A 27,414-nucleotide genomic window follows, 5' to 3' on the forward strand; every position below is an offset into this window, starting at 1 on the left:
ATACCTACATATTCAATTTTGTAACTTTAGTTTCTCACTTTGAAGTCTTTGGTTAAAATTTTTGTTCTCATCTCCAGTTTGCTTAGGTATACCATACCAGGTAAAAATACATAAAACGAGAAGGAAATTTGATCATTCGAATACCCATAAATTACTGGCATCTCTTTCTTTACTATTGCTATGACAGCTAAGTTGAGATGTTGACCTAAGATCCCCCAAGACTTGCTCTGACTCTGAAGAAAGTTGTGTGAATGACTTGGTTATTACTTAGGGTGAAATTCTGTAAAAAGTAGAATTTGATCTGGACCTTGACACAGTGAATATCAATACCAGATATTTATGAGAAGTGATGCAAGTATTAGTCAGTAATGGTCCTTATTAATAACAAAGATTCTTCCTTTAAAGAAAAGGGGGGGTTGGGGAGGGAGGCAGGAAATGGGAGGGAAAAGTGTGGAGCTTCTTTCTCCACCCCTCCCCAGTCTGCTTTCAAAAGGCAGCCTGTTGCACTTTGAAAGTTCTATTCTTCTCATCTTTTCACTTTTTTTGGAAACATCTGAACTGATGGGGTTGTGCATAGTGGAGCAATCTCACTTCCCTCCCCCCCCCCTTGTTTCTTACTCAAATTGAAGTCTACGTAATAATTTTCTTCTGAAGATGGATCAAATGTGCACCCTCATGCTCACAGACCTACCTATGGTGAGGTAGAGAAAACAGAACAGAACTACTGTGGATTCTGCAGTGTACCTTTTGTAATACTTTAGTGTTAGGATGTTCTTGCTCTCCTTGTGTTTGAAGTTTGGAACATTGACAATTGGAGATAAAGTGACCAGAATCTGTTTTGTTGAGTCCAATAGCTGGTTTTTAATTTGCTCATTTTATCTTATTGGCTAAATACAACCTGGCTTGTACGTCAGAAATAAACTTGAAAACCCTTGTGACTATGCCAGGTCAAGTTTTAACGTCAGTAATGGTAAAGACTTAAGAATGACCACATTGATTGACTGCATTATCTGTTTGGCCAAGCGATCTTTTCTCTGACTATACCTAATAACAGTTATTTATGGAAAGACCATAAGATGTGGGATAGGAGAGCAGTAATGCAAAAACTAGAACATACCCTCCCAGTTTACAGTAATAATAAGAGGTTGCTGGCTTGGAGTTTTAGTGCAGACTATCATATTTAATAGATAGTGATAGTTCTTTGTGTCATGAATTTGTCAAATTAATTTTAACCCATAGATAGTCTTGGAATATCTTTTTTTCAAATATGCTTCTTTCCTTTTAAGAAGTTATTGGAAACATTTTGAAAAGGGTGGTATTTAGAGTAATTTTGTGGGTTTGTTTCCTGATTTCTCTGCTTTTGAAAAATACATTTTGATAAGGAAGAAGAGGAGATAAATTTTTTAACAACAATGTGGGGTAGTAGGATGGAACAGTAGGAAGGGGTAAGGGATACGAAACTACACCGTGAGTAGTATGGAATTTTAACAATTCAATGCTTTGCCTGTACTGATCACCTATAGGCTTGTCATGGTAAAGTAACTGCTGGCCAGGGTCTCTCATTAATGAAATGGAGTCGCTTCAGATTACTTTGGAGGACAATCTGAAGATGACTAATGTAAGGCAATACAAACAATAACAAACAGATGGGAAGTAAAAAACTTCGAATATTCCCTTTCTTCTCCCCCCCCCCCTTCTCCAAGGCAGTGGGTCTCATTATATTTATTTTCGTTTTTTTTCTCTTAAAAAACCTTTGGTCTATTTTAGTATTAAAATCCTAAAGGCACATCAGATTACCTAAGAGCATGTCTCAACTATACAGTGTAGAATATATTGGTATTGAAGACAGATGACAAAGAACATGGAAGAAAGATGTTTAACTGGGACAGTTGCTACTTGTAGATGTATTATAACACTGAGTCAGAGAGGCACGACTCAGTTCTGCAACATTTTAATACATCTATAATTTCCAGTTAACAGTCTTCAATTCAAAAAGGAAAGAGCTGAAAATATTAGTACATCTAGACTTCTAGTAATCTTTGTAGATGTTATGACACAAGATAAAAAATCTTAGTCATTGCATCTATGATAAGTCCTAATACTCTTTTCTTAACTAATTTAATTCTTAATTGGGTAAATGATACTTTCAAAAAATACATGTCCTTATTTGTAGTCCACACTGTTTCTAAATTCAATTTATGTTTAAAGACAAAGAATCTACAGTTTATTTCTACTACAATGTGAAGCATTTCTGCCATTGACTTTCAAAGCTTCGGTATAAGGTTCTAAATGAAGGGGTTTTTTAAAAAAATTTACTTCTGAACCCAGGTTAAATAGAAAAGGTAGAATATTTCCTTATCAATTTCTAGAAAGCTTTAGTATGTTCGTTAAATGCATATAACTAGAGTACACAAAGGCATTCACATCAGTTGTATCAGCTGATCTTGGTTCATCCTTCCATCTTCTAGCAAAACCACCAAAAATGGTTTCTTATCTGTACACATCACTGCTTTGTGTAATCACATATTGTTATCACCATTGTACCTGTCCTTCCTTCTCAGTTGCATTTAATTGTTTACACCTATTTGCAGTGTCTTCTTTTAAATTAGGTTTGAAGTTTTTCATAGCAGGAATTTTATCTTGATCTGTTTAGTGCAGTCCTTTTGAAGGTGAAAGTCCTGTCAGATTTTGAGTTCATGAGTGTAGTGAAATTCCAGTAGCTGACATCTTTCCTTTCTTAAACAGCCTTAAAATTAAAAAAAAAAAAAAGGTTTAAAATGGTTCATAGTGTAGCTGTCAGCCCAGTAGCTATATTGCTGACCTCATAGCCTAATCTCTGTTACATGTAAATAAACCATGGCAATGAATTTATTTCTTACAATAGGAATCTAGATATCCTACATATTCTTTGCCCAAATATCTCAGTAAAGCAGCTGGTGTTTTTTCTGGATGGTGCTTTTGTAGGACCTGCCCTTCATCTAGCTGACAAAGATGAGACAGACTTCATTTTTTGTTTGGGTAGTTCGTGTGCATTAAAAATGTAATTTTGTGCTGTTCCAATGATTTACTGACTGTTTTTTTGATGTACAAAGTAAGAGCCTTCCTTTCAATAGGATTGCCATATTTAGGTTTTACTGTTCTCAAGGACTTTATATTTTTATATATGTTGTATTGCAAGTTCTTTCATAGTTATCCAAGGTGCTTGTAGATGAAAACCTGGATTTTGTTTGTGGCTATTGCTCTGTGTTTGCGTTTTAATTGGTTCATATTTTAATCCAGGAATACTTCCAAGGCTCACATGCTGAGCGTTTTAAATTCAAACCAAAAGACTTTTGGGCAACAAAGGCAACTGTAGCATCATGAAAAGGGCATTCTTGATAAGTTTTCTGCCCACTGTATCTTGTGCAGATTGTTCATCCAATTGCTCCAGGAAAATGTTAGTCCTTTACAATGCTTAAGCAAGAAAATCACGTATCCAATTGTTTCTTTTCTAATTGATTCTGTTCTTTTTCTTTGTTTTAAAGGACATGTGATGTTTGTTAGAATGCCCAGGGAAGAATATTTTCATTGATCATAATAGAATTAGGTGCATGAATCAAAAATAAATCCACGCTGCTACGATGGTACAGCATTTTTACACTTTGTGGTCCAGTTATATAAATCTTGGGTGAAATACTGCTATAGGCAGAAATCTATTTAGCTATGAAGTCACAGAATCATAGAATATCTTGAGTTGGAAGGAACCCATAAGGATCATCGAGTCCAACTCCCTGCTCCTTGCAGGACTAGCTAAAACTAAACCATATGACTAAGAGTGTCGTGCAGATGCTTCTTGAACTTGGATAGGCTTGGTGCTGTGACCACTTCCCTGGGGAGCCTGTTCCAGTGACTGACCACACTCTCAGTGAAGAACCTTTTCCGAATGCCCAATCTGAACTTCCCCAGATGCAGCTTCATACCATTTCCTCAATGTCCTATCGCTGGTCACCAGAGAAAGATCAGCACCTCCCCCTCCTCTCAAGTGCCGTTGATTCTTAGATTATAGCAAGTTTATAAATACTGAGAAAGTAGAACACAATGAATCAGAAGCACAAGAACACAATGAATCAGAAGCTCGGTAGTTCTTTTCACTTTATGTACCACACTCATTGATTCGTGCTGTTTATTTGGACATTGAGAGGGTATTGTTACCCCTTCAAATTTTTAGTGGGCGGGGAGGGGGCAGTGTTTGTTAACCACTGCAAATCAATTCATTTCTGAGGCTTATAAGTATATAATTTTTGTATATTACTTTGTTCAGTATTCCCACATTCATCTTTAGAAAATGTAGAGAATTTTGATACTTTGTTTCTATTCTTTTCATGCTAAATATTTCCAATTTAAAGGTAATTTCTGTTCTTTTGTCTTTTAATAGTCTGATACCTACCTCTGCATGTCAGTACCCCTGCCAGTGGATGATGAAGCCTATGTAGGTGAGTACTGCTTGACTGGAAGAACCTAAGCAAGCCATTTTGAAGAACCTCAGCATTTTCTTTTTTTTCTTTGACTCATATTGAGTTAATCTTTGGCCATCAGGATTTTCCAAAATGTATTCATCATGGCTAATGCAGAAACTAACTAGAGAGAGCTACTTTAGAGTCAAGATAACAAACTGTATCTGGATACATTCATGAGTAATTGTAGTTAAGGAGCTGCATGCAGATGCCCCTGGCAGGCAGTACCAAACAGCCCCATTTGTGAAGTATTGGCTTTCTGTCTCTGGCTGGATACTTAAATCTGCTCCACTGAGCAGACTGGTTTTTTTATCTGCTGGTACAGGCTGTAAATCCTTTGCACTTAGAGTCAGTATTGGCTGCAGTAAGATTTTACTTATCTGGGGGGAAAAAAACCAAAACCAATCAAACCCTCTCCCCTCTTTTTTTTTTTTTTCTTTTTTTGTGTCATGGCATGAATAAAATGCCAGACAAATACCAGGAAATACTGTGATAGTGTACAAATGCTGAGATCATATAGATCAGCAAAACAACACTATCTGTTCAGAAGGTCTTTGAGGTACTTAAAATTTCATTTTGCCTTCCTTGTGAACATACAGTTGTTCAGGTAGAGAGAAGGCTTGTTGGTTTGGCTGAAGATAGTTTCACTATCAGAACATGCTATAAACTGAAATAAAACAATGAGAAGATAAAATGTCTGTATTTTTCTTCCTTTACTCTTTTGTTGCATTTTAGGATATCTGCACTTACAATAAATAATCCTATGGGAATTATTTGTAGTTTTACATAGTGGGAATCCTATATAGCTTTTGTTGTAGTGTATTATGAGACTATTGTTTCTTGTGGAAATCCTTCAGAAATAGAATATTGTGTTTAGATTTTCATGTTGTATGATAGTAACTAAAAAAATTGAGTAAATTTTCTTCAGTGCTTTCTCTGTATATCTGTTTTGTAAAGAAGTCAGAACCTGACCTCACATTTTGGCTGTGAGTTTGACGCCAGAAAGAAAAATGAGCATAAAAGGGAATGAGTGTTCATTCTCTGATAAACTATACTTGCTGTGCAGTGTGTGCAATAGACTCTTCTGCTTTCAAGTGATTCATAGAAAGGCATACTACTAACCTGCTGCTTAAGCAGTTTTTATTTAGTGCTTCACTGAGTTGCAAAATTGCATAGTTCAATTCTTTATTAGATTGCTGCACCTTTAGTTCTGTCATTTGGTGTTTACATGTGTTAAAGCCACATAAACTTCTTTCAGTGGTGTATACATTTAAAAAGATCTACTAAAAGAATTTGCTGTGGTATTTATGCAAAGTCTCATTTTGAGTTATGCAAGGCAACCCATTTTTTTTCTCTGAAGACTGAGAAACTTTTAGGTTTTAGGTGTTTATATGTTCTTTATCAGACTTTTATAGGATTTGGTCACCTTGCCAATGATCGCTGTGCTTGAGCACATGTTATTACAAAGCAGTATAAGGTCTGGGCAAAGAAACTATTCTAGTTGTCAGGTGAAGCTTTGAAGAACAGGAGGAACTTGATGAGCAAATTTAAAAAAAAAAAACTTGTTCTGTGAACATAAAGTTTTCCCATGATAGCATGTTGCAAATGGAGTGAGAGTGCACTTCACTCATACAAGAGAAGCAAAAATGGACTTTATTGATGTAAAACAGTGACATAATAAGGTTCAATGGTAAATGTGACAGTAGTTTAACAAGATTCAATGGCAAGGTACACTTGATTATTTGCTGCATAGATGACAAGGTCAGACAAAACTCCCGTTAAGTCATGAGGTTCAGAAAGGACACCCTTGCTTTCTACACTCCTTCTCAGAGAGGAGTCTAGGTGTGGCTGGATCCAAGGCTTGGTCAACGGTTTATGTCTAAAGGATCATATATGTGCAATCAATCCTTTATATCACTTAGCTAAGATCTCAAAATTTAGTACGCTATTAGTCACTTACTGAGGATCTGTAGCGGCATGGAATCTTTCAGCCTCCAGGAGTAACCTTGAGAGGCGTCCCTACTCAAGGGTCGAACCTGGCAAGCAGCCCTCTGCCGTGCAGGAGAGCTCAAAGGGCTCTTGGGTTGCTCACTATTTATGGGTGTAAGATGATTGACTCATAGTCATATTTGCATATCAACCACAGATTTTAGTTTCTTCACTGTGGTTAGGTGGGCACATTGCACAATAGCCCTTGGCTATGGTGGTGGTATCTGTCTCCTGAATACACTTGGAGTCAGATGCAGCCATCATGAAAAGATGCATCCATTATGACCGTCACTGGTGGTTATTGCCTGAGCAGGGTTATGGGAGATAAAGGTCGTGTGTGTGTGTATGTGTGCGCACGCACTCCATCACATAGCATTGCTTACAACCTCTTATATTTGGATGCCTTGAAAATAAAACAAAATTGCTTGCTTTTTTTTCTCTTTGGTCCCTTCCACCAAAATGGATAGGCATATGTTCAATCTTAAGTATGTGATCAGTTCCATCTCGCTTCAGTAAAGTCACTGGAAAGTGTTTTCAGTGGAAAAGATTTGTCAGATTGGAGTCTTCACAATCAATAGAAGTTACTTAATCGTTGGAAAGACTAGACTCAGACATATCCAATTGTAACAAATAGAAAGAATGCAAACTGACCTATCTTACAGAATACCTGAATGGCAAATTAAATCTTCCTCTCAGGAAAGAGATTTCTACAATATGTATCACCATCTTAGAAATGAGATGCTTAGTGGAGTTTTTCCTTAAATATTTCTTAATACCATTAAGTGTTGTGAAGCTAATTATTAACTTACTTGCATGCATGTATTTTGTGTTGCTTAAATAAGCATAGAAGATTGACACAGAGAATGAAATACTTCTTTTTTTAAAAGGATAGTGTCTACATTTTTATGATTTAAGCAGAATCTGCCTTCATTGCATTGCCAATAAATGGTGTAATTAACTTCATTAATTACTGTTTTACTTTGTGATAGAAGCATCTAAAAACTAACATCTGAACTGTCACTCTGGGTTGCTGTTCAGTTGTGTATTGAGAAGGCAGTGTGTGTTCTGAAGAGCTTCAACATGAGGAAGTGTGAATACACAGAATTAAAACAATAGCCTGGGTTTTTGAGACAGTGCAGTGGTAAAGCTGAGACCAGAACCTACATGTTCTGCCTCCAGTTCAATTTATTTGCGCATAATGCTGCCAAGTAAAAGCCTTCTCTTTTCTGTGGGTTTTTTTCCTTTTGCACTTTTAAAAGGACACTTTTATGACAAGTGTCCTTACACTTTGACCAAAGATCACTTATTACTTTTTTTACTTTGTTTTCCTATTTTTATCCTCTTTTCCTCCTTCCTCCAAAACAGTGTGGAAGAGGAGTTTCTGTTTATAGGACCTGCAGCAGGATAGTTTTGTTGCATATTGGTGAAATATAAGGGCCTTGGAAGAGAGAACTTCTTAGTGTTGTATGCGGGCAGTACCGCATTTGTTAGTAAGTAGAAAATATTTTATCTAACTTTTTTTTTTCAATATTTTTTATTAAATTTGTATTCGAGGACTTTGAATTCAGACTTCAGCTTTGCTATTCCCCTAAAGATTTAAAACCAGTAGACAGTCATGCTTGCACAGGGACAAAGGGTATAATTTTGTACTGCAAAGCTGGAAGGATAGTATATCAGGATTTACCAACTTGTTCAAAGTCAGTTCTCAGACATTATCAAAAGAAGGAGCTGATCAAACTACTTATGAAATGTTACCAGCTAGAAGGAGGAGTAGAGCAAGTTTTGCCCTAGAGGTCTTTTTCAGGCATGCATCTGTATATTTTTGCAGATGCTGTTGGTTTCCTATATGATACTCGTTAGTGGAGGGTCATGCTGTCAAGGCTGATATTTCTGTTTGAACCAGTTGTTTTTCTGTCCCAAAGGGCTGTAAATGTTGACAGGGAATGCTTGTTTGTTTGTGGGTTTGGTTGGTTAATGTTAGGAACATACCTTTTGCTCCTGTGAAATGAAATGGCTGTGAGATTAATATGTAAAAGATATTAATGAGTGAGATCAGTATGTAATTTTTCAAGAAGGTATCATTCCAGCTACATTTTAAAAACATGTTGCAGTTTTCTTCTTCCACCTCATGTTTGATGAATAAGCAGCCAAACCAGAAACTAGATCGAGTTTTTAATGGTGCAGTCATTGATAAAAATCAGTTTGACTACTGATCTGTAGTGATAGCTAAAGGGTGCTCTACAGACACTCATAAGAATTGAGTCTGACAGTAAGCCACTCAGCCAAGAAATTTGATTGTCATCTTCACCTCCTTACATTCATTCACATGGGTGACCGGTAAATAAATGTGTCTTTTTCTTACTGACTCATGGTAAGTCCCTATCTGTCAGATTGTGCTATAGAAATGAGATGGAGCCTATTACATTCAGCAACACAAATTGAAATAATTAGATGATTTATTACTTTTTGTCCGTACATGACTCTGAGATGCTGTGGGTTTTTTACTCTAGTACAGCGTATATAAGCTTCCCTATTGCCAAGTAGCGATGGCTTCACTGTATTGAAGGCCTCTAATGTCTCCCCTATCTGCCAAACTGTGGACCCCGACATGTCAATACATTTCTTTAAAGTTAATTCCATTATAGAGAAGATAGCAATTTTTTTTTTTTTTTTGAAAAAAGGATATCCACTTTATATCATTGAATTGTTATTTGTAAAGATGAACTTCTGGGAGGTGAAATTTTTAAATATGTAGCTTAACTAGACACTGTTAAGATTAAATTGATGTCACATTCTCTTCATTCCTGTTTCTCCCAGAGTTCATAATTCAGGGTAGTACATGGTCAGGAAAGTAAGTCAGACTTTATTCAGATTTAGTATATATACCAGAACTGTTGCTGTTACTTTAGTAATCATTTTGTAGCACTTCTCCATGCATAAAAAATATTTAACTACTGAGTAATCTTCTGTTCATTATTGTAAAATGTGGAGGCTGTCAACTAGGCATATAAGGCTTTTGTTTGATATTTCTTAAGCCTTTGGTAGTGACAGGTACTGCATTTGCCTTGAATCTCATGCTAATTTGTATGACTTTTACAACATAGGATTTTTTAAATGGCTTTTTTTGACCCTCTGTTTGGAAAACTGGTATAAGCCTGAGTGTGCTGCTAAGAAAATAACTACACAGGAACAGAGTAACTGAGTGTGCAAAGCTCTCAAGCTCACAGGCAGACTGAGAGGTTTTTCAACTCTTCCTTCAGAGGCAATGATGAGGTATGTGAGCTAAAATAGTGTATGCAAGTGGCTCACGCAGAAATCTGGTTTTGCCTTGTTAGTTGTGGTGCATTATTTTCTGTTAGTAAGAGCAGTATTTAGTAAGCTATTTGTAATAAGTGCTTAAAGGTCCCATCTGTGCACTAGAATGTCATTGTAATGGGCACTGTGCAGCGGGAATAAAAGACTTCCTGACACACTCATTAGAGTAAATACACAAGATATGAGAGTGGTGGAGGAGTAAAAAGAAACAATGAGACAGTATTAACCAGCAGGACAGGTGGTGGCTTTAGCAGAGAAGAGGCCTAACCTTTAATTTTACCTTTATTGAAGGCTGTCCTTCTAGGTGTTACTTACAGTACCTTCTGTATAGGTATCAAGTTGAGCAATAAAGTTCATTAAATTTCACGTCTGTGCACTCCTTAAAACTCCTTCAGAAATTTAATCTCTCACTTAAATTGGTATAGCAGCTTAAAACACCTGAAACACCTGAAAACGAAGGTAGGAAGTCCACATAAAATGACACATTGTCTGTCCCATGCAAGAGTTAACCGTAATTTCGCTACTAATTCTAACTGATAAAAATGTTGAAACAAAAGGTCTTTCTGTAACGCAGATTAGTTTTTTAGCTATGGAATGAGTAGAATTTGCTTGGAGGAAAAAAAGATGTTACGTAGTCTTTGGAGTTTAATCATGCTGGCAAGTTTAGCGCTTCTGAATTCATATGTGGTACTCGGAGTACCTTCGCAGGGCATGTGGGTGCATCTCTTACTTCCCAAACCAAGCCCTCAGCTCCGGTGCGCTCATTTCCTTACAATTTGACTGCATGTTTTATGTCTTCAAGCTAGAATTTGACTTGCATGCCTTAACTGTTGGCTGGTTTTCCTCACTTTTCACAACAGACCTCAGCTCCAAAAGTAGGGTTAGAAGCTATTTGATTAATTTTTTTTCCTCATGAAACTGGGACAATAATCCACATCATCACTCACTTCAGGAACCCTTCCTCAGCCGCATGTTAAAATACTGAGTTCAGAGTGCAGATAAATCCCAAACTTCGGGAGCAGAATAGTGTTTCAGTGGTTTGCAGCTTCACCATCTGCCCATGTTAAGACTCTTACAAGAGCTAAAAGACACTTACTTGAAGGCTCCTTAGTGTCTATATACATGCAAGGGCAGGAGTGACTTAATTTTGGAATTTCTGCTGTAGAATAAGGTTAAAAACTCTCCAAGGTCCTTCTCTGTCTTATGTGAAGAAAAATTCCATTGTATTCCCTGCATGTGACACATCATTTCAGTAGTGATAAAGGAAGTTACACAATGTAGCTTGCTTTATTTCTAGAAATGCCATCATTGTGCATTCATGGTCAGTATTACTACAGTGTGATGTTGGTAACCTTGCTCCTATATGAAACAGGATCACGAACATTTGAGAAACAAAAACAGTGGGGTTTCTGTGGCATGGGATAAAGAACAGATATTTGAATGCTGAACATTCACCTTTGTCTAAGTTTCTGATAATGAGAAATATTTGGGCAATGAGATTGTGTTGACTTTAAACAAAGCTTGTTTTCCATTCCAAAGGGTTTGACATATTAGTGAGAATAAATCCTAATCCCTTCTTGGAGCTGTTGTCCCAAGAAAGATGCAGCAAAAATGTAAACCAGGTGGAATACTGGAAGAAGGTATCACTTCAACTAATGCATAAGATGTTAGTTGCTCCTAACTGTAACATAGTGTTTCTTTGTATTTTTGATGAAGAAGTACAAAAGAAGTAGAAAAGTATTATTAAATCACAAGTGCAAATGTCGAAGCTAGATTGAAATTATACTGGTTACAGTAAGTTTTGTGGTTTGGGATACATTGAAGTGTTTACTAAGTGTCATATTTAACTTTTGGGGAAAAATGCAGCAGTTTTGAGTGGAACCTTGGAATTTCTTCTTCTTAATGACTAAGTAGGTAGTGTTTTAGCTTGGGAGACAGGCCGTTGAATGGAAATTTAAGGAAAGCTTGTAAGTGGAATGCAGAAGGTAAATAAATGAGTGGGGACATACATGCCTTGTTTTTAGTATTACAGAGAAAAAGTGACACAAAATGCTCTTCCCTATGTAACTTATGGTGAGAGTAAGGATAGCTTATCTGTTCTATCATTTTGTTTTTCAGTTGACTTTAAGCCTCATGCCAGCATGGACACTGTCCATCACATGTTACTCTTTGGATGTAATGAACCCTCTTCTACCGAAAATTACTGGTAAGAGTTGCAGCTTGCTTTTGTTGTCGTACCTAACTTTTCTTGTGTTAATTGCTTCCACATAAACCTTTTCCAAGGTCACAATTTCTTGGAAAAGTAGAAAAATTTGGAAGGAAAAAGAAATGTATAACATTCCAGTCTTCCCACACTTAAAGTGTTTGTTTTTTTTTTTTTTTTTTTTAACTAACTCCTCTGTAAGGTGGAGAAAAAGATCTGTTTTCTGATACTTCATGACTAATTTACTGTCTCTGAGGAGGAGACAGGAGCTATAGTGGGCAGGGTGCCATTGGACACCAAGAAATCTAGACTTCCCCTATAGTTTTCGGCTTTTCTGTGTATGAAGAAGTATTGTATTAGGTGTCCAGAAGGAAACTGAGTGAAGAGTAAGCTGAAGAAGATTCTTCCTGTCAAGTGGTTTGATAGTTGGCTTGCCCTTCAAAATGCCAAAGCAGTGAGGGCAGAGGAAAGCTCTGAATACCACTAAAACAGGTGTGGGGAGCCAAAGCAAAGAGAATGTGAAAGTGGGTTGAAATTAATGGTCTGCCCAGTTATTTTGCAAGTTTTCTCCAGGTTTTCAAGAGAGAGCAGATAAGGTAGTTTTACTGACACTGCAAAGCTGATATGACTTACTCTGTTCTGTGGAACAATTTTAATATAGATTTTCTGAGTTGTGTAATCACAATTTATCTTTTAAGTATTTACCAGAAAGGTAACTAGAGCTGGAATTTAAAGCTAATAATATAGGGTAATATATTCCACAAAAAATAGGAATTTAGCATTTCAAATAATCTCTGCATGTTTTTGGGAGATGACTCGATTAATATTTTGAACATACAACAAACTTTCATCAAAAGTTTTACCTCCCTTCTACCTATCAACCAATGGTTCTTATATTGAAAATGTTGTAATCTTGTCTTGCAAGAAAAGCAGATGCTTAAGAAGTTCAGACAAAAGTAAAACTATGAAAGCACAGAATTTCTATTGATTTCTTTTCCCAGCAGACAGCTTTTCTGTATTCTTTTTATTGTATCTTATATATTAGAATGTACTTTTTGAATAGTTTAATGTGAAAAATATACCAACATAAAATTGTTCTCGTTGTGGCCTTTTAAAACCAGTTTACATCTTGAGTGTCCTATTTAAAACTGAGTAGATTGTACTTGTAGTTTGTTTTGTTTTCGTACGTCTGGAAGTAGTTTTATTAGAGCCTTGAAATAATCCGTATGTGATAGACTTATATTGTTATAGATTGATCAGGTGCTTGCATTGAGATGTAGTCACAAGATGATGCCTAAGTCACATTAGCTGATGTTCTGAAGACGTAGGTGAAACGTTTAGCTCTTGAGCTTTCAGATATGAAGAGATGAATCAAAAGCTGGACAGTCATAAAGTTCTTCAAAGCTGAATCAGACTCAAATCCTAGGCATGAGACTAGGCTTCAGGTAGTTTGGGCTCCCTGACTATATCATCACTCTTCCTGGAGAAGAGCAATTGCCCAGCAGAAAACTCACCAGTGGTGGTCTGTGCAGTGTGGCAGCTAATGTTGCTTTTGTTCTTGATTGCTGTACTTAACAGCTACCTGCCAAATGATGAAACAGGTAATTAGTGTTGTATTTAAATCTGATATTTCCAAGTTTTCATATCCAGGTTTTGGTTAAATATTGCTATTTTTTGTATGTAGTTTCTGAGGTGTAGTATTTGCTTTACATTTTCAAAATAAACTCTTCATTCAGTGTTTCATCATTTCACATCCCTGTTGTGGCAACAGTTTGCAACATTTCATGTTGCTCTGCCCATGGCTATCTGCAAGGCTAGAAAGACAATCATGTCTGTTCTACATAGAACAAGCTTTAGACATCTGCATTTAGGCCTGTTTGACACACTCACATAAGATTGTATAAATGCCTGTTTGCTATGTATCTGTGTGTGTATATAATTAATGTAGTATGTGTGTGTATAGAGATGCATATGTGTATACATATATATGTGTATATCTACAAATGTCTGTGTTGTAAATATGTTCATTTAAATGTTCAGATGTGCAGAAACTGTTGCACATTTTTGTAAGTCATTGCAGAGAGTACGTATAATTTAAAAGCAAGTGTTTTCCTACTAGTTTAAATTCGCTAGAGACTTCCAAACGCTAGAACCAATTTTGTTAAAGTAATTCTGATGACTGTGTATTAATGATGAGATGTCTTTGTTATTTTTTATTTTGTTTTGTTATTGTTATTCTTTTTGTTACCTGCAGACTAGTGAGTGATAATTTCACTTGCTCTTCCATCTACTAGGGGAAAGAATGGTTGTTTGAGAACTGACATTTGAGGACACCACTATAAGACTTGTTTAGCAAGGATCCTTCCCTTACATGGTTGACATTTTTACATAGCCAGTTTTTATTCAATTAAGGCATACCACATTGATTTTTTGCTTTATTGTGCTTTCTTCATCAAAATTCTGGGCAACATTAGTCAGATGGCTTGTAATCAGTCGTAAGAACATTAAAACATATCAAATCAAGAGCTATTTTCATACCATCATGATGTGGACTAGGTGTATTATGGAAAAATAGTCCTTTAGGAGCATTCAGAATTCAAGGACAAAATTCATTTCCCTGAGGTGTGAAGTTTTATTCAGGCCAGTTTTGAGTGTGGAGGAATGGGAGAGGGGAAGATACAGCATCCAGATAACTCTATTGGGATTAGCTGCCCGGTGGTCATAGCAGTGCTGAGCCAAAATCTGTGACACCATCTGGCCCACTGGCTTTTCTGGTGACTTGATGCTATTCATGCAAATGCCCTTGGCCTTCTAAGAGTGTAGGACCCGCACTGGCTCTGCAGAGTGACAAGTTCACTTCAGTGTGCTAGAATCTTTATCAGAACAAAGGCTAAAGGGGTGCACAGGTGTTTCTCCCTTCTTGAAATACCCAGACCTTTGCACAGAAACCAAGTAGGTTCCCAGGGCTCGTTTGCTCAGGTTTTGCTCAGTGCACCAAAAAAGGTGTAGCTGCTTCTGTTTGTTGATTATAATTGGCCCTTAAAACAGGTCAGCCACTATGACAAGAAGTTTTGCCTGAGCTGATAAACTCTGCTGAAATCGAAGTAGCGTGCCTGAGCTGATTCATCAAAAGTTCAGATTCTCCATAGGTAATCAAGAATACATTTGAATTATTTAAAAGAAAATGTTGAATTATTGAGGACTTCTGAGTCTCCTGGCAAGAGAGGTCTTGTGCTGCGTCAAACCTAATGCTGAAATAAGTTCCCATGAATAAGGTGATTCACAGACATAGCCTTTATTTAGAGATCAGGTGGGGTACTTTTAAATAGTTATCTAATCTAAACAAATGTATAAGTACAGGTTGTAGATCACCACCCAGTAATTCCTCCATCAGACCAGCTGCTTCTGTTGGCAGGAGAGCATGGTTTTGGAAGCTTTTGACATCAATAGTTCAGTAAAGGTTGCAAAAGATGTCAAGACTGATTCAGTGAAATACTTCCATTTCACTGCTTAGGAGAGAGTGGAAACAGTATAAAGATTTATATTTCTGAATGTAGTTTCTTACTGTTGTCGCTGCCCCCAGAATGTTCTGCACCATTCAGCTAAGAGCTAAAAATGATCATTTTCTTACTCAATCACCTCAGTTATATTTTTTTACAAGTCTTGGTTAGAATCAAGGAGTAGCATATAATAGAGAAAGAAATTTAAGAAGTTCTTTGTTTTCCTAAACAATGCAAATATCCTAAAAGGATAAACAAATACTGGTCTTGCTGACATAGTGAAATATTTTGCTTTCAGTCTAGGTAATCAGTCAAAACCCCAGTGCCATTAAAAAACCCAGCTCCTGAGCTTACCCAGTATTGAGGAGAATGCATTTGGAATGTCCAGGAGAGTTTGCAAAAAACAAAGACCCAAGAAGCAGTCAGTAAGCTCTATTTCCATGCCCTCCGCCCCCAGTTTTGACCACAGTCAAAATTAGATGTTAGTACAATACTGTATAGTATGCAGTTATAGTCCATTTTTAAGGTATTCTGTGCTACTCATTCTGTTCAGAATCTCATTATTTTTTGCATGTAAAGAAGCTATGGATTTCAGTGATTGGTTATAATTTTTTATTTCTTTGTGAAATTATACTTTTTACCTAGCTTCCTGCTATTAAATCTGTTCATCACTTGTCTTAAGACATCTTTGTTTGTAATCTCCTCTGGGTTTATTTTTTTCTGAAAACTTGATGTTTCAAGATCAACACTGATGACTAAATGAGAGGGTTGACCATTTTTTAAGCACAATGAAAGAACAATGTGTGTATTTCATCTTTCTCCCCTGCAGTCTTCTCCCTCCATCAGCCACTGTCTCAGGAGGAAAGATTGGAACAGCCTATGTAGGATTTTTTTTTACCTAGCTAATGTGGTCCTAAAAAATACTGTGGTATAAACAAAGACTACCTGGCCTAGAGTGTGGTGGTGAAGCTGTGACTGTGCTTGTGGTTTCTGCTGTTGTTCCTCCTAACCAATCTCTTCAACACATTTCCAAACTGTGCACCTCAATACCTGGTTAGATCCCTGAAGTCTTCTGGTTTTTTTTAGATTATAGCAGTTGAAAGCTGCGCAGCTTTTACCTGCAGCTGTATGAATTGTTCGTCGTGAAACTTTTCACTTATCCTGAAATAGGTTTTGCTTGTCCATTGGGGCTTGTTTAAAGGGGGAGATGACCAAACTAGTAGTTGTGAAGGTCTAGAAATACATGTTATGAGCAGAATTAATGAAAAGGAAGAAGTGGCATGTTCCCTTTTCTCTTGGTGGTCTGGTGATTATGGCAATGCTTTCTGTCAGAAGAAAACACAGCAGCTATGTTGCAGTAAGGCTCTCTGGGATCACAGAAACGTGTAATGTCCCACTGAGGTGATTTTCCCTATGCGCCGGAAGAACTGGTTATTACTGGGAGAGCAGCCTGGAAAGTGTCAGTCATTTGTTCTGAGAGGTGGCAGGGCGAGCAGCCTGGAAAGCATCATAGTCATTTGTTCTGAGAGGTGGCTCAGGCATCCTCAACAGAAACATTGCTGAGCCTGCATCTGCTAAAAGTCCTGGTCTTTTATGCTTTTATACTCTTCGTCACACTGTGTGAGACTATTTTCCCCAGTATTTAAGGTGACTGAAACCATGCTTTATGTGTACAAATGTTTTCCCAGGTCTCATTTTACCAGCAGTAATAGAGAAGGGGCTGTACCATTTTGTTTTGGATTGAAACCTTTGCATAGATATCAACCTTCATTGCATCTGGATTGGATCAGTTGATGTAGCCTGAATAGTTTCAGGTTGAGGCTTTCTAAAAGTCATACCTGTGTATGCTGCACCTGTGGAATGACTTCTACACTCTGTGCTCAGTGCCATGATTCTTTGCCGCTGAGGAACATACAAACACACTCTGTAAATAACCCTTTTTCCTAACAGAGGATTGAGAGAGTGTTGTGGTTTAACCCCAGACAGCAGCTAAGCACCACACAGCCACTCGCTCACTCCCCACTGGTGGGATGGGGAGAGAATCAGAAGGGTAAAAGTGAGAAAACTTAAGGGTTGAGATAAAGACAGTTTAATAGGTAAAGCAAAAGCCATGCACAAGCAAAGCAAAATAAGGAATTCATTCACTACTTCCCATTGGCAGGCAGGCGTTCAGCCATCTCCAGGAAAGCAGGGCTCCATCATGTGTAATGGTTACTTGTGAAGACAAACGCCATCACTCCAAACATCCTCCCTTCATTCTTCCCTCAGCTTTATATGCTGAGCATGATGTCATACGGTGTGGGATATCCCTTTGGTCAGTTGGGGTCAGCTGTCCCAGCTGTGTCCTCTCTCAACTTCTTGTGCACCCCCAGCCTACTCACTGGTGGGGTGGTGTGAGAAGCAGAAAAGGCCTTGACTCTGTGTAAGCACTGCTCAGCAATAGCAAAAACATCCCTGTATTATCAACACTGTTTTCAGCACAAATCTAAAACGTAGCCTCACACTAGCTTATATGAAGAAAATTAACTCTATCCCAGCCAAAACTAGCACAGAGGGAGAAGTGGCTTCTAGGTGGGTGGTTGGAAAGCACCTCAGTGTCCCTTGTTTGTTTATCCGGGTATATCATCCTGTAGCCTACACCCTCAGATAGCAGTCAGTGCCCCTCTTGGGTGTGGTCCAGGTGCATTGTGCTGTCCATATGACTGTCTGATTGGGCTTTTACAGATTCGGTAGTGTCTGTGCCCCGAGTTTATCAGTTCTTGCAGATTCAAGGTATCTAGAGCTTAACAGTCCTTGGGAGTCTTTCACACTCCATCCTTTGTGTCACCTGCGAGGTGTTAGCTGCAGAGGCTAGGGGCAACTCTAGACCTCTCAGTTATTGTAAGTATTTGTGACCTGTTTGTGGTCTGTAACTTGGCAAACATTTCTTCCCCCCACCTCCTGCCCTTGGGTTTTGGGTTTGGTTTTTTTTTTTTTTGGTGTGTGTGATTTTTCTGTTTATGAAAAACAAGAAATTGTGGAGTGGAATAACAGTTAACTTAAAGCAGTGAGCTTGCATTAAGTACAGGGAAGAGCATGAGTGCCTGTTGGTTCGTATACAGCTTCCTGTCACCTTTTTTTGTCAATGATTTTTAAATGAATTTTAAATAATATTAGTTTGGACTTCAAGCTTTGATGTCTTGTGGGATTTTTCTGTTTTGTGCATGAATCCTGTCCCTCTGTGTAAATGTTGCAGCCGTTGTCATTTTGTGGCACTTGAGCTAATAGTGCTTGAAATTTTCATATGGTTCATTCTCAGAAAAGGTACCTTTATTTCTTTCATCACTGGCTACTAGGCTGGCAGGGACTATCAGAACTGTCTATGGGTTTGACCCTGTTTGTCTAACACTATCTTAAGGCAGAGGGAGGAAAAAAAAAGATGAAGGATCTAATGATATCTGGGAAAGCAGTCTACATACATTACAAGAACTGTGTTTAATCAAAATATATCCAAAAGCATCTTCATAGATCTTAACATTAGTGGTTCTGCATGTAATTCAACCTGCCCTTTTCTGATTTCAAAGTTAAAAATTACATTCCTTTTTGTTTTCTTTCCTTATATTTTTAGGGACTGTGATGAAGGAACATGCAAAGACAAATCTAACATTTTGTATGCTTGGGCAAGAAATGCTCCACCCACCAGACTACCCAAAGGTATTGTGTCTTTAATGTGAAGTTCTTGTGTACAGGGGCAAGGGAGAGAAGAGGATGTGGAATTAAGCACCTGGTATATCTAGAAACCTCCTATAATATTTTTATTATGTCTAGTTGATGGAAACTGTATAAACATCAACCTCATAAACTATGAATATATTGTGCTAGCTATTATACTTGGGGTTTTTTTGTCATCCTGTTTACTATAACATCATGGGTTTCAGTAGGGGAAAAAAAGGCTAAGGGAGAGATAACGGTTGTAATGTAATGCTTTATTTTTACGTAGCATTAATCTTGCATTTCCTACTATATGTTATTGGAAGGGGACTATTTATATATCTTTCAGTAGCACACAAACTGCATTAAAATATTTTTGTGTGTTTGGAAAAATACAAACAAGTTCAATGTAAACATTGGGTTTTTTTCTGTGTCTTAAGTATACTTGACAATTTTATGTGCTTTTCATTTCTTGATGCTTTGATGTGGTTGAGCAACATGTTTATATACCCTTTTTTTTTTTTTGTGAATGGGTATGAATTCAATGAATTTGCTGAATTCAGTGAAAATTTTTTAAGCTACTTGGAATGGTATATCTGGAAGACAACGAGAAGTGGTTCTTTCTAATAACCACTAAGGGTTCTAGAAATATCTACCATCTATAAAGCCTAAATCTGAAAATACCTTGAATTCTAAAAATTTTTTCTTTTATCTTTTACTGCCTCTTTTCATAACCAGGAGCAGTGCACAGTATCACAAAGAGGTTTATTTTTAATAATCCGTTTACACACTTAGCAGCATGAATGTTATTTGATTTTATTATCAGAGTGTCAAGTTAAAAAAAATGTTGCTTGGAGGATTCTATGGAAGCCTGGTAATTTGCTTTGCTGTTAAACCCCAGCTAGTAATAATTTTCTTGTCTCTAAGCTGCCCATAAATACAAGGTTTGGGGAGGATGTTTCATAATGATATTACATTTGTGCACAGAGAGGCTACAGTCCTATTTATAAGTAGGCTGTGCTGTGGTCAGTGTTTATTCTAGTGGGATTCACTGGCTGAATAGGAAGAAATTGCTTTCTGTGCTTCTTTTGAAGAGTAGTCATTGTAGAATAGGTTTAGAGAAATCCCTTTTGGTGTTGGTGATATTTTGCAGTTTCATTATTTCAAATTATTTCAAATTCCTCCATTTTCTTTTGTGCCTGTGCTTACTTCTGTCAACAAGTAACATAGCTTCATAATTTCCACAAGATTTTTTCTGCATAAAATATTAATTTACATCTCAAAATACTTTACTGCAGATCTTTTTATCTTTTCATTCTCGGTGTGTTCTTAGTAAGTCAGTGTTAATCAGTTTGTATCATTCACAGGTTTTATGAGAAAAAAAAAGTTCTACCAAATCCTGCAAGGACGGCAAAATGTGATATTTTTTAATCGTTATTATTATTATTTATGGTTGTATATATATCAAATCTGTATTCATATTCTTGGATTGAGGGAATTCTCTGCCTAAGTTCATGAATAACTAAGTTATGGTCCTAGCTTCATAGTCTGTTTGGGAACATGTGTTGTGACGGTGGTTTTCCAGTTTTCAGGACAATGTTTACTTCACTGGTGTCTCAGTGAAATTTTCTGCCCCTTCACTCTAAGCCATTATGATGATTTGTATTTTTAGATATGGTCAGTAGTGGTGAATGTTCTTACATTTTATTGTTTCTGAAAACAATGCATTTTCCTTCTCTTAGGTGTTGGATTCAGAGTTGGAGGAGAAACAGGTGGCAGATTTTTTGTGCTCCAGGTACACTATGGGGATATTAGTGCATTTAGAGGTATGTATTTTGGAAATTTGTTCAGTTAGTTATATCGGTTACAGCATCAAAAATATTTACATTATTATACTACATCTGGTCCACCCTGCTCTGCTTGAGCAGGGCAACCTATAGCCAGTTGCCCAGGACCATGTCCAGGTGGCTTTTGGATATCTTCAAGGGTGGAGATTCCTCAACCTCTCTCGGCAACCTGTGCCAGTGCTCGGTCACCTTCACAGTGAAAAAGTGTTTCCTGATGTTCAGTTTCAGTCTGTGCCCATTGCCTCTGTCCCTGTCTCTGGACACCACTGAAAAGAGCCTGGCTCTGTTCTCCTTGCACCCTCCCTTGAGGTATTTTTGTACCTGGATAAGATCCTCCCGATCCTTCTCTTCTCCAGGCTGAACAGTCCCAGCTCTCTCAACCTTTCCTCAGAGGAGAGATGCTCCAGTCCCTTCATCATCTTTGTGGCCCTTCCTTGGACTCTCTCCAGTATGCCCATGTCTCTCTTGTACTGGGAGGCTCAGCAGTGGACACAGTGCCCCAGGTGTGGCCTCACCAGTGCTGAGTAGAAGGGAAGGATCACCTCCCCTGACTTGCTGGCAATACTTGGGCTAATGCAGCCGAGGATACTATTAGCCTTCTTTGCAGCAAGGGCACATGGCTAGCTCGTGTTCTGTTTGGTGTCCATGAGGACCCCAGGGCCTTTTCTGCCAAGCTGCTTTCCAGCTGGGTGGCCCCCAGCGTGTACTCGTGGCTGGGGTTGTTCCTCCCCAGGGTGCAGGACTTTGCACTTCCTTCCCCTTGTTGAACTTCATGAGGTTCCTGTCAGCCCATTTCTCCAGCCTGTTGAGGTCCCTCTGGATGGCTGCATGATCCTCTGGCCTATCAGCCACTCCTCCCAGTTTGGTGTCATCAGCAAACTTGCTTGAGGGTGCACTCTGCCCCATCATCTAGCTCATTAATGCAGATGTTCAACAGGGCTGGACCCAGTATTGACCCCTGGGGTACACTGCTAGTTACCATCCTCCAACTAGACTGCACCACTGCACCCTCAGTGCCCAACCATTCAGCCAGTTTTCAATCCACCTCACTGTCTGCTCATCCAGCCCATACATTATAAGCTTGGATTAATGAAATTTGGATTTCATTAATGCACATTGGCATATTGGTAATCTGAGATTTTTTGGGACAAGATTAATTTTTTTTAATTTATATTTCATGTTGTACTTTGTTCTATAAACCTGAAATGCCTTGTTCTGACACCTTTGAGATGCATGAATTGTTAATTTTACTCTATGAATCAAGTGCTGTGTGGAGTTTTTGGGTAAGGGCCTCTCTGGCCTTCAAGAACAAAAAACCTATGGGTCGTCATTCTCTTGGAACTCAGCTGCAATACGTTACTGTGTAGGATTTAAATGAGAACGTTAAGATTCTCATGGTTTAAGTGATAAACAAAATGTTGGACTTGAAAGAAGAAAGGGGAAGTAAGCTGAATAATAGCAAAAAATTAAGGGAGGAATACGCACTACACCAATAGTTTGAGCTATGCCCATGGCCTCTGAATCCTTCTGTGGTACCATGGTAAATGATCCACAGGTTGTACGTGGTTTTGAACAGAGAAGTTACCCTGTAGTTAGCGGCTTCCCAGTGCCATGCAGCCTCTCTTCCGTACACCTCTGGCAAGGTTTGGGCAATACTCATCTAGATTTTTCAGCAGCACTGTCTGAAGTTTAAGGTATAGTTTCTACCATGACACGAAGATATAATGTAGCAGAATGGCAATAATGCTAACTGAGGAGGAGGAGGAGGAGGAGGAGGAGGAAGGAATAAACTGAGTGTGCCAGCACTGTTTAAATGGAGCACATATGCAAATAGGCACAACGGAAGTTGAAAGAATTGATTTTCATGAGACAGTTCAGATGGACCCATACAGCCCATGAGATTCTTTGGCTGCTAAAATCACGAATAATTAAAGTTACAAACCTCTAAAGAGAGCATGTTAGTTGAGAGCTTGCTCTTCATTTTTGGTTGGAGACAGTGAGAGGTCTCACTGTTCATTTTCCCTCTGAAGTATGATTTATGTGTGTGCAGTTATTAAAAAAAAAAAAAGAAACAGATTATTCAGAAATTTTTATTAGTAACTTAACTTGGTAGTCAAACCTTCTACTCAAAAAATGCCCTTGCCTGCTTTGAGAAACTATGGTGAAATAAGTTAGCACCTGAAATGAAAACTTAATTTTACACCAACACCCCTCCTGCAGCAGACTTCCTTATTTTTTGCCTAGAATATCTGTGCAGGACTTTGAATAATCAATGTCATAGGTATAAGCCTGCAAAATTATGAAAGTTTAAGAAGTGTGAACTGATAGGACTATAATTTAGGAGATGATAATAGTGTCATGTACTGTTTAAACAGTTAAAGAGTATGACAGAATGCCTCTCATTTTATTTCAGTTCCTTTTACTTGGTAGTCTGATATCTTATTTTTAAAGTGAAAAATAATCTAAGTTTTTTGCCATTTTAGCGAGAAAAAATGTTTTTAATGTAGTCTACCTGTGAAAATTCCTGTAGAGAAATACATTATTTAAATCTCCTAATACTTTAAATGTCCTAAACTTTGATTGTGGTGTTCAAGGATATTCAGTTCATAACCTTCGACTAGCTTGAAGGTATTTTTAAACTTTGGGAATGACCTAAAGGGAGCTTTTTTGTATGAATGAGATGTCTGTTGATAACTGTGGCTTGTCAAAGTATAAGAATATAGTCATTGCATTTTGTATGTGAAAGCATGCAGTTGTTGCAACTCAGAATAGAGGACAGATGATGAAATATACTCAGCTAAATTGTTATGCTTTCAGTAGCCCATCAAAGATTGAGAAGAACTGTTCAGAGTTTAATTTTCTTACTTACAAGTCATTGCAAATATAAAGTATTTGGCCTGAGGTAGTGATTATTTATGTATTAGCACCCTATCTATTTTTCTTCCTATCAATTTTTTGGGAAAAAATGTCATAGTTAAAATTTCTCAACTCTCTTTTTCAACTATTTGTAAAAAGGATATTTCTTCATTTCATTAACCAGTTAGTAAACTAATTATGCTTTCCCTCCCTCCTTAGCTATAATCCAGAGCTAAGTATTCATATTTAGATAGGCACTTCATGCTCAGATATCAAAATAAAGCTTATTGTAGTTTATCTAAAGTACACATAATTAAAAAATAAGCTGGAAAACCAAAAGTAAATTCTACAAAAAAACCTGGGGGGAGGGAATGCGTAAAGAGCCATGTTAGAAAAATAGTAATTGTTCTATTTGTTTTTCTTCACTTTTTATATTGCAAAAGCAAAAATTAATTTTGGTTTGGAGTTATGGTTGATAGTAGATACGGTTATGTAACAAGTAAAAAGTTGTTAGATTTGTCTGGCTTTTTTATATATTTGTAAGTGTTTAGGCTTCAGATTCAAATAAAAGTAAATCTAGCCATCTTTAGATCTATAAAGGCACCCAGTCAGCTTTCAGTTTGGGCTATAGGGATATGCAATGCAGTTGTCGCAGTGTTCTTGATTTATTCTTCCTTATAAGTGCTTTCAGGTCTGATTTAAAAAAATATAGGGGTTTTTTCCAGTCCCTAGAGTTTGTTTTTTCCTGCCCTCCCTATTACAAAAAGTAATGTTTCTAACCCACCATACTATTATCTTAGTCCTTTCCGGCACATGTGAGAATATAGACCTCATCCCCGAGAATCAAAGTAGTTAAAAGTATCAATAATAATCTCTTTTAACTTGTTTAACTATGAAAGGTAATCACATTCTGTCTTTTTCTATGTGTGTAACTGTTGCATTGTTTGAAGCAATTAATAATTTTTGTCAGTATGCTTGGAGCAAACTTTTGGGGAATTCTTTAATTTTTGTTCAGCTTTGGCTCCTTTCTCATCCCCTTTTTGCTCCCTCTCTTTTCTTGCACAAGGCATGCGTAATATTTGCATTCTCAGCTCCTTCTCCTAACCTCCACTTCTTCACTGAGAATGGATTTATTTCTTCCTGCTATCATTCCCTACAAGAATTATGTTACACACATTACATATAATATCACAGACTTTTGTGAGGGGTGTGTGGGGTTCTTAGTGTTGGGTTTTGGGGTTTTTTTTTTGGTGGGGGGGAGGGAGTAATTTTTGCCACTAAGCTGTTGGATGTCCTAAAAATAACTATTTTCTCCATAAGCATGTGAATTGTAAGCTGTCATTTGAGTTCTAGTCTTATTTGAACACTGGATTCAGTGTACTTCTCTTTGATAACCAGAAGGCTTAACATTGGTGTCTTGAATAAAATTAATTTTGCATATTCCCAGTTATTAATGTCTATGATATATTGTTATATCCTTTCAGCAAATCAGTCATCTATGACCTTTACAAGTTATTTATTTGTTAAAAAATTTATACTGGACCAGGATCAACATTTGTTTGTCTCTCTTCTATTTGGAAAGTAAGTTGTGAAAATGGCACTAGGGAGTCTGTGCTTGCATTTTGTTTTTCATAAACTGAATAAGGGTAGAGTTTCATTCTTCATGTTACTAGACTTTTAAAAAGAATTTTGCTGAATTGATTTTGGATGAGTGAACATGAGCAAGAGGAAGCACCTTGACTCTTATGAAAAAGAATTTAGCCAGTGTCCTTTTATGTATCAAATATTAGGTATCAATATTGAATACAACATATTGAATGTCTCTTTCTTTACCAAGAATTCAAGTTCATTTTTGTGCTGCATGTCTTTGTCTTTTTAAATATAACTTGTAAAAGTTACTTCCCGGTGGGCATTAGCTTTGGAATTGCCTTGCTTAGAGATTGTGCCCCAGATTTGAGGCTGCTTCTTATCTTTAATGAGGCAAAGCCAACTGTGAGACCGTATGTGGAGATTCTGGTACAAATCAAAGGGCTGACTTTGTACTAACAAGGTGTTTAGAGCTTCGTAGAAAGCACCACTGTGTTACAGTGAAAGCTTTAAGTATTCTGGTAGCCACATATGAGTGCTATACTGTTCCTGTTATATATTAGAAATAGAACAATGAAGAAACTGAATAAATAGTTTGAACAGTGTGCTCTATAATTTATAGTCCATGTACCCAGAATGCAAAGAAAATAGGTTTTGAAGAGTGTTTATTTTTCTAATTCTGAGTAAAAAACAACAGAATTTTAGGTATCTAGGAAGCCCTAGAAGTCTCAACTTCTATGGCAGATTATCATACATGTAACTAAAGAGTTCATGTATGATAATCATGTAATGATAAAGATTGTAGATCTGGATATACAGACTGGCAGGAAGCCCATCAGACTCGCATTGGAAGTTTTATCAAAATCAGCCTACAGAAAGAGAGCGTTTCTCTTTAGGGTAATTTGACTTCTCCTCAGCTATGAGTGTTTCATTTGACAAATTATGAGTATTTCTAGTATTTGAGATATTTCTCCTAGAAAACATGATTAACAGGAGTAGCACAGGTGATTCTTTTTAACTAATTTAAGCATTTCTCAGCAGTTAAACCTGGAATTACCATTACAAGGTTGTCATGTACAATTTTTAAAACAAATGATGTATTTAAAATCTGAAGCCAGTGTTAGGCTTTATCATGCACCATTGATTTTGTTTGACATAGGTAAATAAAAGCAGGGAATATTTAATGTGACTGTATTATATTTGCACACTATACAAAAGGCAGTCAAAAGCATGTAAGTTTCATTCGATTTGGAAACTCTGCATGGACAATTGGCTTTGATTTGAACCTGTTTCTGAGATATATAAAAATGCATTTTCTGGTCTTTGCACATGGCAAATAGTAACTGGTAACTACTTTGTCCCAGAGCAGTGCATATTTGCTGAATAGCTGAAACAAATAAATTAAAGTAGTTAGATAAGCTGGACTGACAGACTGGAAAGGAGACTTCAAAATTTGGTTTGTGCATTGTTTAAGGATATTTTTGCTTAGGTCACACAGCGAAGCTCGAAAAGAGTTTGTACCAGGAACTGGCTTGGCCTCACTGCAGTCACCGTTCTTGGGTGGAGGGTTCAGCAGCTTTGAGTGTTTCAAGGAGGTAAGCTGTAGGGAAGGAGAAGCAAGGAAACAGCATTTCCAGCATATCTCTGTAGTTGTTAGAAAAATGTTTATCTCGGTCACAGCTAAATATATCCACAGACAAGATTATAACACGCTCTAGGAATCTCTTGAAAGTCTAGACCAATGTATGCATCCATTATTTTACTCTTGACACAGCACTGCAGATCAGATTCTTGTGACAGAAGTTGATTTATATTTCTCCCGATATTGATTAATATGATTGTCTTGTGTAGTAGCAATAATAAAGTTCCCACTGTCTTCAGTTCATTTTGAAATTGCTCATTTAGATTAAAATACTGAATGAAAATATTTTCAA

At 37.3% G+C, this 27,414-nt stretch overlaps 1 protein-coding gene across 5 annotated transcripts in view; it reads left to right on the forward strand.

Annotated features, from left to right (window-relative positions):
* The window catches only part of PAM (peptidylglycine alpha-amidating monooxygenase), a 143,672-nt gene that overhangs the window by 64,082 nt on the left and 52,176 nt on the right, over positions 1-27,414 (forward strand). For all 5 annotated transcript variants that reach the window (XM_075488692.1, XM_075488691.1, XM_075488688.1 and 2 more), the window contains exons 4-7: positions 4,415-4,472; positions 11,916-12,003; positions 19,108-19,193; positions 20,933-21,016. In XM_075488692.1, the coding sequence (XP_075344807.1) occupies positions 4,415-4,472; positions 11,916-12,003; positions 19,108-19,193; positions 20,933-21,016 (316 nt within the window). The remainder of the gene's footprint in view (positions 1-4,414; positions 4,473-11,915; positions 12,004-19,107; positions 19,194-20,932; positions 21,017-27,414) is intronic.

The sequence above is a fragment of the Mycteria americana genome, chromosome Z (genome assembly GCF_035582795.1).
Source record: "Mycteria americana isolate JAX WOST 10 ecotype Jacksonville Zoo and Gardens chromosome Z, USCA_MyAme_1.0, whole genome shotgun sequence".
Lineage (NCBI taxonomy): Eukaryota > Metazoa > Chordata > Aves > Ciconiiformes > Ciconiidae > Mycteria > Mycteria americana.